The sequence below is a fragment of the Glycine max genome, chromosome 15, assembly GCF_000004515.6.
Source record: "Glycine max cultivar Williams 82 chromosome 15, Glycine_max_v4.0, whole genome shotgun sequence".
Lineage (NCBI taxonomy): Eukaryota > Viridiplantae > Streptophyta > Magnoliopsida > Fabales > Fabaceae > Glycine > Glycine max.
In genome coordinates this window covers 25,427,318-25,440,232 of record NC_038251.2, presented here as the reverse complement: position 1 = coordinate 25,440,232, position 12,915 = coordinate 25,427,318, and the positions used below count along the sequence as shown (strand labels likewise).

Genomic DNA, 12,915 nt, shown 5'->3' with positions numbered 1-12,915 from the left:
CTTTCCTTAATTAGCTCTGTTTTCCTCAATTAGCTTGTTTTTCTTAATTAGCTCTGATTTCCTCAATTAGTCATTCTTTCCTCAATTAGCTTGCTTTCCTTAATTAGCTCTTATTTCCTTAATTATTCCTATTTTTTTGGGTTTTTTTTACTCAATAAGCTTTATAAATCCATCACTTTTAATATTCTCTGCACAAAAATTTAAACGATGTTAATTTAACAATTATTTGCTCAAAAAGGGAAAATTAGGAGAGAAAATTTACAATTTCCTCTATATTTTAACCCTCAAAATATACTCATAATTAGCAGTTATCACTTCACAGAGGAATCTGACATTTCAAGCTCAATTCCAACAAGCTACATTGAAAAAACAATAAAATTATATTCGAAATTGTAATGTTACAAACCATAAAGATATAAATTATATTGACCTCATATGTAGGAAGTCTCTTCAATAATAACATAATTAGATCTTCATCCTTTGATATTTGTGACACAGAATACCAGGTACTGTTCGACATAGTCTTAAATCTAAAAGCTATTTTTTTGTCGAGTATCCTATCAATAGCCTCTGGAATGTCCTTTGGATCAAATTCACCTTCCTGCCAAGGATTAACATCAAGTTCAAATTCAAATATATAAAACCGCAAGCTGACTATGATGATTAACTAAAGCTATTAGATTATAGTTTAGACCTGATCAATCATCTATTCTTTAATCTCACTTGCATTTTCTTTAATGAGTGCATTGCACTCATGATCCCATAAAGTAAAGTTAGTCGTTTCATTTGGTTGGCCAACTCTCACTTCCAACCGAAACCTATATAATATAGCATGATTTAACTTAAGTTATCGTAAATCATTTAATGACACATCAATTGGAAACATATACATAACATATCTAACATAAGAAACACAAGGTTTAAACAGATAACCTGACCACAGTTGTTGCACTTTCATTTCCACAACCTTAACAGGTGTATGGAAATTTCTCACATTCCACTCTCTTATTACATTTTGGACAACTCTCATACATCCAACCATTGCCCACTAAGAACTTGGTTAATGTGACAACAGTCGCACAAACACATTCCTAGCAAACACAACATATAAAACTTTTAGCATCACATTATTCTTAATCGTGAAAGATAATGAGTCTTCAAAATCAATCCTAGCAACCTTTAACATGTACCGTTTTCAACTCACAAAGTTCACTCAATGATTTAACTTGAGCATTATAAAGAAATCTATCCTCTGAAGTAGTTTGGGAAGAATAAGAGATTTGACTCAACCTTTAACTACAAGTCACAAGGCTTAGCTAACTCGAATCGAATCTGCAATAGAAAAAGAAAAATGATATATTAATATTCAACAAAGAAAGAGGAAACATAATCACTACCCATTTTTATTTATATTGAAGAAAGAAGTCTGATTCATAATCACTACCCATTTTTATAATCTTCAATGTCCTTCAAATCTTCATTGATAAATAGTTTAGAACCATACATTGAGTTTTGAATGGACACTGCATAAGCCTCTACATATGTATTATGAGTATTAAGGCAATCACAACATAATCACAATATTATCTATATAAATCATAAGTGAAATAATGGCCTCGTGCTTCCTTAATTTTTTTCCAAATGAAGCAGAAGTATAATTGGTCCATTTTGATGTTTGTCCAAATAATCTTTCAACAGGAATGCAAAATCCTCCCATAGAGTACAATTGACAATGGTGCCACTATTAAATTAGAAAACAAAACATAACTATAGTCAATTATATGGATAATTATAAATATTTATATTTAAGACTAAAATAACAATGATAGAAAGTACCACTTATCCTTCATAGTGAAGATCACCTTTTTGGGTCCAGGCTCTATTGTAATACATTAACTAACTCCTCAATAACATCTTCCCATAAGCTTAGTTTTATTAACTTTTGAATACATGACAATGGGTGAACTGAATAACAAGTAAGTAATAAACATACCCATTAAGTAGTCAGGATTGACATTGCCAGTAAGAACATCATCAAGTAGTATAAAATCATACACCATTTCTGGTATCATTGGAAAATCCTGCTTTTTTACTTTTGTGAAATTGACAAAGTTCAGTTTAAAGGTGTGCTTTGTTGGGCTGTCCAAATTCTTTTCAACTTCAAAATTTTGTATCATATATGTCTTACCCACTTTAACAACATCATTCCACTTACCAGGATCAACATTTTTAATTGGAGCAAAAATCTTATTAGCCTATGCAAATATTAAAAATTGTGATATCAGATGACAATTATTTGACTATAAACATGAATAATATATATTATACCTTCTCATCCATCAAGATGATTTCAATGTTAATCCTTGCAACCCTTCAAATAACCCACATATTAATCACACGCCCACTAATTTTCCAAGTCTCCTTTTGAGCAATAATGTACATAATGGAGTTAAGCTTACATGCCATGATGAACTACTAACATAGATAACCATTAAAACATCGACTATGCAAATAAAAGGAACTTTTTAAAAGGAACGAAGACATGAAGATGAACACTAAGATAGTGGATAGTCTACTACAAATAAAAAGGCAGCAACACAGAAAAAAGACAGAAACTAAAAAAGAAGGTTGTGCATAGAGCATGAGCAAATATATACAAAGAACCTTACCAAGTGAAGTCAGTTTCTTCAACCAACCTAGGTGGACAACCTTTGTACACCAGAGAATGAAAATGTAGGATTTTGGTTAGGTTACGGAACATGCAACTGGAATGCAGAAATGAGAAAGAACCTTACCAAGTAAAGTTAGTTTCTTCAACCAACACAGGTGGACAACCTCTGTAAACCGGAGAATGAAAATGCAGGATTTTGGTTAGGTTGCGGAACATGCAACTAGAATGCAGAAATGAGAAAGAACCTTACCAAGTGAAGTGAGCTTCTTCAACCAACACAGATGGAAGTGAGATGAAATCAGAAGCTTAGGGTTTATGCAACTGGAATGCAGAAATGAGGTGAAATCGGAAGCTACTCACATTTGTCGAAAATCGGAAGCTATTGCACAATGTTTCATAGGCTGGTGTTTGTGGCAATAGCTCAGCGACATGAATCAATCAACTCAAACTATAGAATCAACTGAAAAAGATACATTATCGTGGTGCTCTATTGTCATGTTTATCTTAACCATCATTTATACAAATTTTTTTAAAAATAATTATATATAAACATAGGATTAAATACATTTTATTTTTTTTTATTTTTTGGGTTTAATTTTGTTTTCTAAATTTAAAAAAAAAATACTTTTATTTGTTTTCATGTTTTTATTAAATCATTTATTATATGACATTGCCAAGCTGATGCACCAAATTAGTCTTGCAATTGTTCTTCAATATATTTATCATGAATACATTTTAATATGTTAGCAGTTTTATATTTTTTCTTCATAGTGTAGTCTTTTCTAAATAATATACTAACAACATATTTAATAACAATAACCTCAATAAAATTAAATATGTATTTCATTGTTTATAAGATTTTAAAACATGAATAACTATACATATCATCGAAGCTAAATAGACCCTGTTAGTTTATAAAATATGTTATATATTTCGATCATATTAGTTTTGATTATCATTTAATAAGTTTTACATATTTATCATTAAATGTATACAATTATACTATACATTTAATTTTATAGTTTACCCATTGGTAATAGTGACTGTTCAAGGGAAAGAAAAAAAATGCAATTTTAGGAAATTCAAAGAAATGCAATTTTAGAAAGAAAGTATAAGCATATCTGACTTACCAACCTATTGGATATGTGTACCATCATTCTGTTTTTTTTCCTACTTTCTATACATGCAATATTTCTATAGTTGCTTTCAACATAATTGGCTTTATTAATGTTTAGGACACATAAAAAGGCATAACAACATACTTTGCATCAATTTCATGTAAAGACAATTATTTTATTTTGAAAATAATTAATCTTGCCTCATTGAGCTGAAAATTCTAATGTTGGTTTATACTATGAAATTGTAATATAAGAGAACCTTATGATTGATAGGGAACCTAAGATTTGGAATGACGTGTTTGATAAAATTGAGAAAGTAGCAGGCATTGAGAGAGGAAGCATAAGGGTAAATGTTTTGAAACAAACACTTCCTATGTAGTGTTTCAAATGGATGAAATTCTGTATGAACTGTTAGACCTGTTCGGAGGGTCTGAATTGCATGTAGGCATTGGGATTACATTTTCAGTCATGTTAAGATCTTCCATTTATTATATAAGTGTTATTGTAAGTTTACAAACAAAGATTCTCCTAATGAATATCTACATAGTAGAGTCAACATCAGCTGTGTAAAAAATAATTTAAATTTATTGGTGTTAAGATATTTAAATTAAAATGTAATTGTTTTTTTATCATATCTATAACATGATATATAAAAAATTTATTAAATAATGTGCAGTTGTGTTAAAAAAAATGATAATTAGAAATAATATTTGTATTTAAATTAATTAAAATTATATTATGTTATTTGATCAAATAAATTAACCTATTTTATTTTTTCTTTAGTTTAATTTCTTAAATCAATTTTTATAATGAATAACTGCGCCCAAAAAAAGTATCAATTATAGTCTTAAATCAATTTTATTTCTTAAATAAGTTATACACAGTTACAATTATACCGTATAAATATCTATGATAACTATTATTGTTATTAGTATTAATTTTCTCTCTTCTATATGTTAGGAAACAAGAATAAGGAGCAACACAGTCTCATGGTACTCCATTGTCATACTTATCTTAACCATTATTTATATATTTTTTTTAAAATAATTATATATAAACATAAGATTAAACACTTTTTTTATTTTTTGGATTTAATTTTGTTTTCTAAATCTTAAAAAATACTTTAATTTGTTCTCATGTTTTTATTAAATCATTTATCACATTACATTGTCAAGCTGATACTCCAAATTAGTCTTACAATTGTTCTTCAATGTATTTATCATGAATACATTTCAACATCTGACCAGTTTTAGATTTTTATTCCATAATTTAGTCATTTGTAAATAATATACTAACAGCACATCCATCCTGTCAGATGTTGTTGGTGGCATGGACAGCAATTCCACACTCAAAAATGAAATCCTCCCCAAAAACAGAAAAACTACCAGATAATCCAATCAGATAGAATTCTTATGATCATTTTTCAAAGGGTTGTCATTAAGCATAAATTTGTCCAAATCTAATTTCTTAGATCACAATAGTTACATGGCATAGAAGGGAAATGACATCTAATTTCCATGGATATAGCTCATCAGTCTGTGCTGTCGAGATGCTGGGATTGGAACAGGAATCTTAGCAGGCGGGTGATTACCTTTAAAGAAAAAACAATTTCAAAAGTTCAATCAATGAATAATTAATTAATTTGCTCCAATCAATATCACAGTTGAATGAACCTTTTAGGTAAAAGCTTGTTACTAGAAAAGTACAGATATTGAAAATTGTCCATGTAATAAAATTGATTGATAAAAACAACTAGAGAAAATTACCAACCATTAGCAGCAACGGGCCAATAAGGAGCTTTAGTTGGAGCATCTAATCGTTGAAGAATAACTGGATCAGCCTTCATAATAGAAATTGAGAAACCTAACAGAAAATGAAATAATGCTAATCAGAACTGCATAATGAATCACAAAAGAAAAAGGCTGATTGCTAATAGCTGTGGCAACAAACCTGCCATATCAAGAGAAGTCATAAATGACCCTGTATAAACTCTATCAACAGCCAATCCATGTTCTAGTTGTAATATTGGAACTGTTTTTTCAGCTGTAATCATTAGTTCCATTGTAGGAGTGCCACCTAACCTGCATATGAAGAATCATTTAAGTAAACATTCTAAAGGAAAAATATTGTCAAAAGGAATCTTGAACATCAATAAAATAATTGAAAGCATTTTCAGATGCAATATTTGAAAGTCTAGATTATGGGGTTTGAGTTAGGAATGTCAAAATATTTTAAAAGTAAAATGTATGCCTGAAAAACATGCAAAGTTAAAAACCTTCAAAGAATGCATATGAAAAAGCTAAAAGGATGGATGGGTTGTTAATGGTACCTAAATGAAACGCAATATATTTTCAATAAAAAAGTAGATCAGATGAGACAACTTTTTTTAATGAAAGTTAAAGAACTGTTATCTTCTCAATATTCTATAATGAGAAGATCTATGAAACACATTCATGAACCTACCCATTGACCATAAGGACCACTCTTTCTCCTCGAGTTATCGGAACATAGTTTGTTTCCTGCAAACATTACCAAAATAAGATTGTGACCACATCCACTAGAATGATAATTGCACTACCTACATACTTAAAGTACTCCTATTGACGAAAGGAATGAATAGATTGATAAGAAGATGCAATTTTGGGATCAATCTGTGCACATTATTCCCACCCAATCCCAAAGTCCTTTCTAATAAGATGTTGTAGTCAAATTTAACTGCTACAAATTTTAGCAGACAGAATAGTCCATTTGGCATTTTTATGCTACTTAGAGAGAGAATGGCTCCTTCATAAGTTTTCTTTGTCCAATTTATGCTAATTGGAGAAAATGGCTCCTTCATAAGTTTTCTTTATCCAATATTTGTAGGGTCATAGGGTTCTATCATTTGAATATATTTTCCAATTATAATTTTAATTGGTCATTATTTATATTTGACTCAATTCAGAGAATTTTTTTTATTTAGTGTATTATCCTGCTCACTTTCCTATTTATATTAATTTGTGCTAACATAAGTTCACAAAACATTGTTTGGTCTCTACAGTGTCTCCAATATATAAATAAACTTTACACTAAAACTTAGGTGCTAACAGGTAGCTTATTCAAATAGAATATTAGTAAAATAGAATAGGACACCTTCTATATGAAATACAGAGGGGTAAAAATGAACTTTATATGCTAAATTTCTTCAGACTCGGTTGAGTATCTTAAACAGAATGCTCCTAGTACAGTCAAAGGCTGAACATCAAAGTTCATTTGTCACACATGCCAATGATTGTGAATTTGCGATGTGCTTGTAAAGTATATGTTAGAAGAGCATTTCATTCCCAATCAATTAGTATACACCCATCAAGAACTTTCCATGCACTATTGCGGCATACCGTGGACAAAATTTGCTGCTGAACATGAGAAGCCACCACATTTACGGGCTGAATATTAGCCACAGCTGCCCCAGGTTCTCCATGCTGTAAAATAATACCACGTAATGAGCATAATTTGGAACATGAACTAGAAAAGATTGCAGCAAAGACAGACTTCAATTAGGGGGAAAAATAGCAAATAACTATTGAGTAGTTTTTATAAAAGAATAATTTATTAATAAAGAGAAGAACAAAGAGCAAAGAAAATCACACTATCTCCACTGCTGTGAGCTGAAAATCACAAGAAAAATAACAACACGAGCTTATTTCAGGCTATAAAACATAAACTGACAGATCTGCACTACTGTAGAAAATTTGAGTTATATACTTTTTCTTGTTAAGGGGGCATTGAACTAATAAAAGACACTTACAATTCCAAGACCAAGTTCCATCTTTCCTGGCCCCAAACGATCTGATGCAACTTGACCAGGAATTTTGTACAGTCAAAGCAACACCCATTGTTCCTACTATTTCAGATGCATGTTTAGCTTCTGCAGCAACATCATCAAGAGAAAGACCAGCAGCAGCAGCAGCTCCTGCAACCTGGCTCATACAAAAAAAAAGTATCAATAAACGTGTAAAATACATAACAACTAGGAACTATAACTAAAATACATAATATTTCGTTATAATTATATTTACAATTTATAATGCTGATGTCAAGAAATGAAATTTACATTAATGCATAGGGCACACAGTCCCTTCATATGTTCTAATGAAAATGTGTGGTTAGAGCATTTATATGCATTGGTAGCAAAAGAAAAGAAGTGACTTCATGAATGTACCTTGTGAACCAGAATAGTTCCTGCCAAACCTCTTCTTCCAGCAATCCCTCGAGGTGGAGGTAGTGCACAATCGTCACCAATAATAACAGTCTGCATAGGCAAAATACATGTCATACTTTACCTACATACTGAATATTTAATTATTTAAAGTACAATAAGAAAACACTAGCCAGCTAGACATACCTTTATACCCTTCAGATTTTGCTATCTTGGCAGCCAAACCAAAGTTCAAACGATCACCAGTATAGTTCTATCAACACCCAAATTCGAACACTATGAATCCAGAAACAAAAGCAAATCCTAATGACTCATTATGAACTGACCGTACTAGTGCAAAAGCCACACATTCTTATATGCTACTCACAGCTTCAAGTTCATTTCACAAGATGTTAAGTTTTTTTAATTTTTTTGGCACATGATATTATATATTATTATAATAAAAAATAAGCTTATAAATCTTTTCACTGTTTATGATCCTGACCACGGCAGATAACATGTTGCATGTGTAGGACATCTAATATGCATACTTATATCGACCAGGTTTCAGCCTTTTCGATCACGAGTTGGGTAGTGCTTCAGACTTTATCGACCAGGTTTCAGCCTTATCTCCTAATGCAGCTTTGAAGGACCAGTGGGTATGGGGTGCTGATCCAAAAGGAACCTTTACTACATCCAGTGCTTATCATTATATTAGAGATGCCCAATCAACAGCATATCAGAATCATGCCTTCAGTCAGTTATGGGATATAAAAGCTCCTCCGAAAGCTCTATCCTTTGCTTGGAGACTCCTTTGGGATAGACTTCCGACTAAGGAAAACTTATCTAGACGGCAAGTCGCTCTTGATAGTGACCTCTGCACCTTTTGCCAAAGCCAAGTGGAATCTGCCTCTCATCTTTTCTTTTCTTGCAAAAAGATTATGCCACTGTGGTGGGAATTTACCTCTTGGGTCAAGGAAGCTAGAGTCATGCATTGCAGGCCGGTGGACCACTTCACTCAGCACCTCTCTTTGGCTGCTTCGCAAGCTATTAATAGAAAGTGGAAGGTTTGGTGGGTAGCAGCTACAGTTTCTATTTGGAACTATAGGAATGCCATGATTTTTAAAAATCAACAGTTCGTTATTTCTAAGTTGGTGGATGATGCAATTTTTCTCACCTGGTCTTGGTTGAGGGGGTGGGAAAAGGACTTTGCCATTCCGTTTCAACAATGGTCATCATCTATGTCCTTCGCCTTTTCCTAGTCTGGGAAGGATGGGTGGTTTTTGTAAGGTTCTAGTTGAGGAAGCTTTTGTAGCTTTTACTTTCCAACCTCAGCCTATGGCTTTCTATCTGTATTTTTGCAGTACCTCTGGTACTATCCTTTTATAATATATGATACTTTTGGCCGTTCAAAAAAAAAAAAAATATGCATACTTATATGAAAGAGCAATGCAAAAAGCTGTACTTAGGATGGCAAAATGCTAAAGAAAGAAAGAAAAATACCTTTACAACCAAAAGACATCCCTTAGGACCAGTCACAGCTCGTATCCCCTAAATTTCCAAATATATAGGTGGTATCAGAAGAAAAAGAGAGAGCATTGTGTTTATAAATGAAAAGGTGACATGAATATCAATTCTAATAACATGAAGCATACAGCTAGAATTGTGTCAACAGGTGGAGAAGAAAATATATCACCACAAATTGCTGCAGTAAGCATTCCTTCTCCCACAAATCCAGCATGGGCAGGCTCATGGCCAATTCCTCCCCCTGTAACATAAAATATGAATGTACACAATTTCTCAATAAACCTATGTACGCAATTAAATTGAACAAATAAAGTTGCAAAATCATTCTAAGAAATTTCATTTTATACAAGTTTCATAGGGTGAAATATCATATTTCCACACACCATTTTCATATCCTATTCCTTCCTCTTACAACTTTTTTTTAAAAAAATATTTTCTAGGCATCACAATTCTTACAAACTTTGAACAGAATCCTAATGGCACAACTCCTGAAAAAATGAACTGTAAAGCAATATTAAAGTATCCTATGCATGGTCGCACACCTGATATGATTGCAACTTTATCATATGTTGCAGCTGAAACATCTGCACGTAAGACAACCTTCACCTACATTCAAGCAAAAAAACTGCCTTCATCAACTCTCACAAATATTGCACAAGTTATGCATGTGTCTGTAAGTGTCTGTGTAATCACCTGAGGAAAGCCATCTAAATATTGTAGTCCAGGATATGTCTCCACAAGACCTTCAATGAATTCAGTCACAACATCTGCAATCAAATTTTTTTTAAAAAAAAAAATCAACTTTCGATTGGTAGAGTAAAGAAGTCTATAAAAATGGGACCAACATCTCAAAAGTATAATTGAAATCAAAACTAAAGTAACTAACCTTGTTCTATCACCTTACAAGAATTCTATCTAGTGACCACTTCATGAAGAGTTTCTCATCTTATCAATCTTGTGTTGTTTTCCAGAAGAGTTAGAAATTTTGCAGCTTTTAAAGCAAGCTCATTGTTCATCAATCAATCTATCTTCTCACAAAGTCCATTGATCATAGTGGTATATTTTTGGGCATGCTGACAACATCCTTTAATTAAAAGATGCTTGGAAAATACAGTGCAGTATTAATTGTTCCAACTTCATACAAACCATCGGTAAGTATAGTTAAGCGTGAACATATTAATAGACTCTTGTCAACAATACGCTGAAGCAAGGCACTTGCTGTCAAGATGCTGGTTTCTGCAAAGTGCATCAATGTAATTGATAACATCCAGGGGTGGAGCATTGCCATGCATCTCATTAACAAGCTGCCACACGTAAGAGAATCTCCCAGATCTGCACAAGGCATCAACAAGAGAAATGTAAGTTATGGTATCAGGAACCAAATTTTTTAGATGCATGTCTTTAAAGAGATTAACGGCCTCGTCTATCCTTTCACTCTTGCACAGTCCATTAATCAAGATGGTATAACTCCAAACATCAGGTGCCAAACCCCTCCTGATCATTTGGTTAAACAATAAAATTGCTTGGTCGAAATGTTCACTTTTGCATAAAGCATGCAACAGGGTACTGTAAGCAACAACATCAGGGGGTGGACCATTATTGTGCATCTCATTGAGAAGCCTCCACGCAGACGACAGCCTCCCAGATTTGCACAAGCCATCAATAAGAGAAGTGTAAGTCACAATATGAGGAACCAAATTCCTTAAATGCATTTCTTTCAAGAAATTCATGGCCTCACCTATCCTCTGATTCTTGCAACACCCATCAATCAATATACTATAACTCCAAACATCAAGTGCCACGCCCCTCTTAATCAGCTGGTTAAACAACACAACCGCCAGGTCAAGATGTTGCTCTTTACACAAACCATCCAATAAGATACTATAAGTAACAACGTCCGGCGCCAAACCACTCTCACACATCGTCTTAACAACCTTCCAAGCAATCGCCACCCTCCCGCATTTACAAACACAATCAACCAACAAATTGTAAGTCACAAGATTCGGAACCACATTCTTCCCCCACATTTCATAGAACAACTTCATGGCATCATCCAATCTCCTAACCTTGCAATACCCGTTAATCAAAACATTATAACTCCAAACGTCCGGTCGTCCCACAACCGCGTCAAACAACCTCCTCGCCTCGTCCACTTCGTTCTTCAAACAATACCCCACCATCAAGGACGAGCATGCAACAACACTAACCCCACAGCCTCTCTTAATCATTTCATCAAACACCTCCCGTGCCTCCCCCACCATCCCCTTCTTACACAACCCATCAATCAAAACACTAAACACATAAAGATCAACATAAATACCCTTCGAAATCATCTCCTCCACCATCCAAACCGCCTCGTTCAACCATCCCGCGACACACAACGCTCTCACGAGAGGCCTAAAAGTGAAAACAGTAGGCTCAACATTGTTACCAACCATTTCATAGTACCACTCACAAGCTTCATTCACTAATCCTTCCTTACACAAAGCTTCAATAATTCTACTATACATAACCACATTGGGTTTAACATTAAAAACACAATGTTGTATCATCCTCAACAATCTAACAGCGACTTTTGTTTTTCCTGCATCACAGAGTCCGTTAATTAAAGTCCCGTAGGTGATTTCGTTGAATTCGAATCCATCCGCGAGCATTTCGTCGTGAAATTTGAGCGCGGTGGAAACGGCGCCGTTGAGGCAGATGCCGTTGATGAGGGTGTTGACCGTGACGACGTCGTACGGGAGACCGCGCTTGAGAAGCTTCCCGAAGACGGAGAAGGCGAGAGCGACCTTGCCGACGTGGCAGAAGCAGTTGATGAGGATGGTGAGGGTGACGTGGCAGGGGGCGACGCTCCTGGCGCGAGACTCCGTTTGGGCGCAAAGGAAAATCGCGGCGGGGAAGCGCTTCGCCTTCGCGAGGGAGGCGAGGATTCTGTTGAGGGCGAGGGGGGCGCGTGGGGGAGGGCGCGAGTGGAGAAGGCGCGTGAAGGAAGATAGCCGCCGGAACGCTCTCTTCATCTTTCGCTCAGACGCGGCTTCCTCGCGTGACTCCGTCGGCGTCGGCTAGCTTTTTCAGTAGGGAAACTTGGCCTGGGCAAAGCGGAAATCCTCCGGTTTATGGAATCAGTTGGGTTTGGTCCTAACGTATATAAGAGAGAGGTTTCCATGCATCGGCGTGCAGCTTCAATTTTCAGCAAGTTAGAAACTAGGGAGGAAGGGTTAACGGATAAACCCGTACAACGACGTCGTTTGGCTTCTGCTGCTAAGGGTATATTTGCAAACTTAATTCAAACATGCCCTAATTCTTAAAAATTAAAATGTTTAAATGTGATTATCATCCCTTATTTTGATTGCTTAATTTTCTATTTAGTTTCGATAAAATTTAATATTTTTTATTTCAGTTATTGCTTTTAAGTAATTAAT

At 34.2% G+C, this 12,915-nt stretch overlaps 1 protein-coding gene and 1 pseudogene across 3 annotated transcripts; both read right to left on the bottom strand.

Moving 5' to 3' along the window:
- Positions 1-5,208: 5,208 nt before the first annotated feature.
- On the bottom strand, positions 5,209-10,538 carry LOC100815816 (putative 3,4-dihydroxy-2-butanone kinase; annotated as a pseudogene). Its single transcript, XR_005888605.1, has 14 exons — positions 10,530-10,538; positions 10,380-10,392; positions 10,187-10,260; positions 10,036-10,099; positions 9,622-9,734; positions 9,470-9,517; positions 8,170-8,240; positions 7,991-8,105; positions 7,577-7,748; positions 7,167-7,250; positions 6,253-6,308; positions 5,740-5,870; positions 5,560-5,652; positions 5,209-5,380 (listed from the first exon to the last, which is right to left on the bottom strand). The product of XR_005888605.1 is annotated as a putative 3,4-dihydroxy-2-butanone kinase (transcript).
- A 16-nt stretch (positions 10,539-10,554) lies between these two features.
- Positions 10,555-12,699, bottom strand: LOC102669963 (pentatricopeptide repeat-containing protein At3g22470, mitochondrial). Of its 2 annotated transcripts, XM_014767692.2 has the most exons (2): positions 11,232-12,699; positions 10,555-10,825 (listed from the first exon to the last, which is right to left on the bottom strand). In XM_014767692.2, the coding sequence occupies exons 1-2, from the start codon at positions 12,508-12,510 to the stop codon at positions 10,584-10,586; spliced, it is 1,521 nt and encodes a 506-aa protein (XP_014623178.2). In that variant the 5' UTR covers positions 12,511-12,699; the 3' UTR covers positions 10,555-10,583. The 2 variants fall into 2 exon arrangements, with proteins under 2 accessions (XP_014623178.2, XP_040865692.1); XM_041009758.1 differs by having other exon boundaries at positions 10,555-12,699.
- Positions 12,700-12,915: the final 216 nt, after the last annotated feature.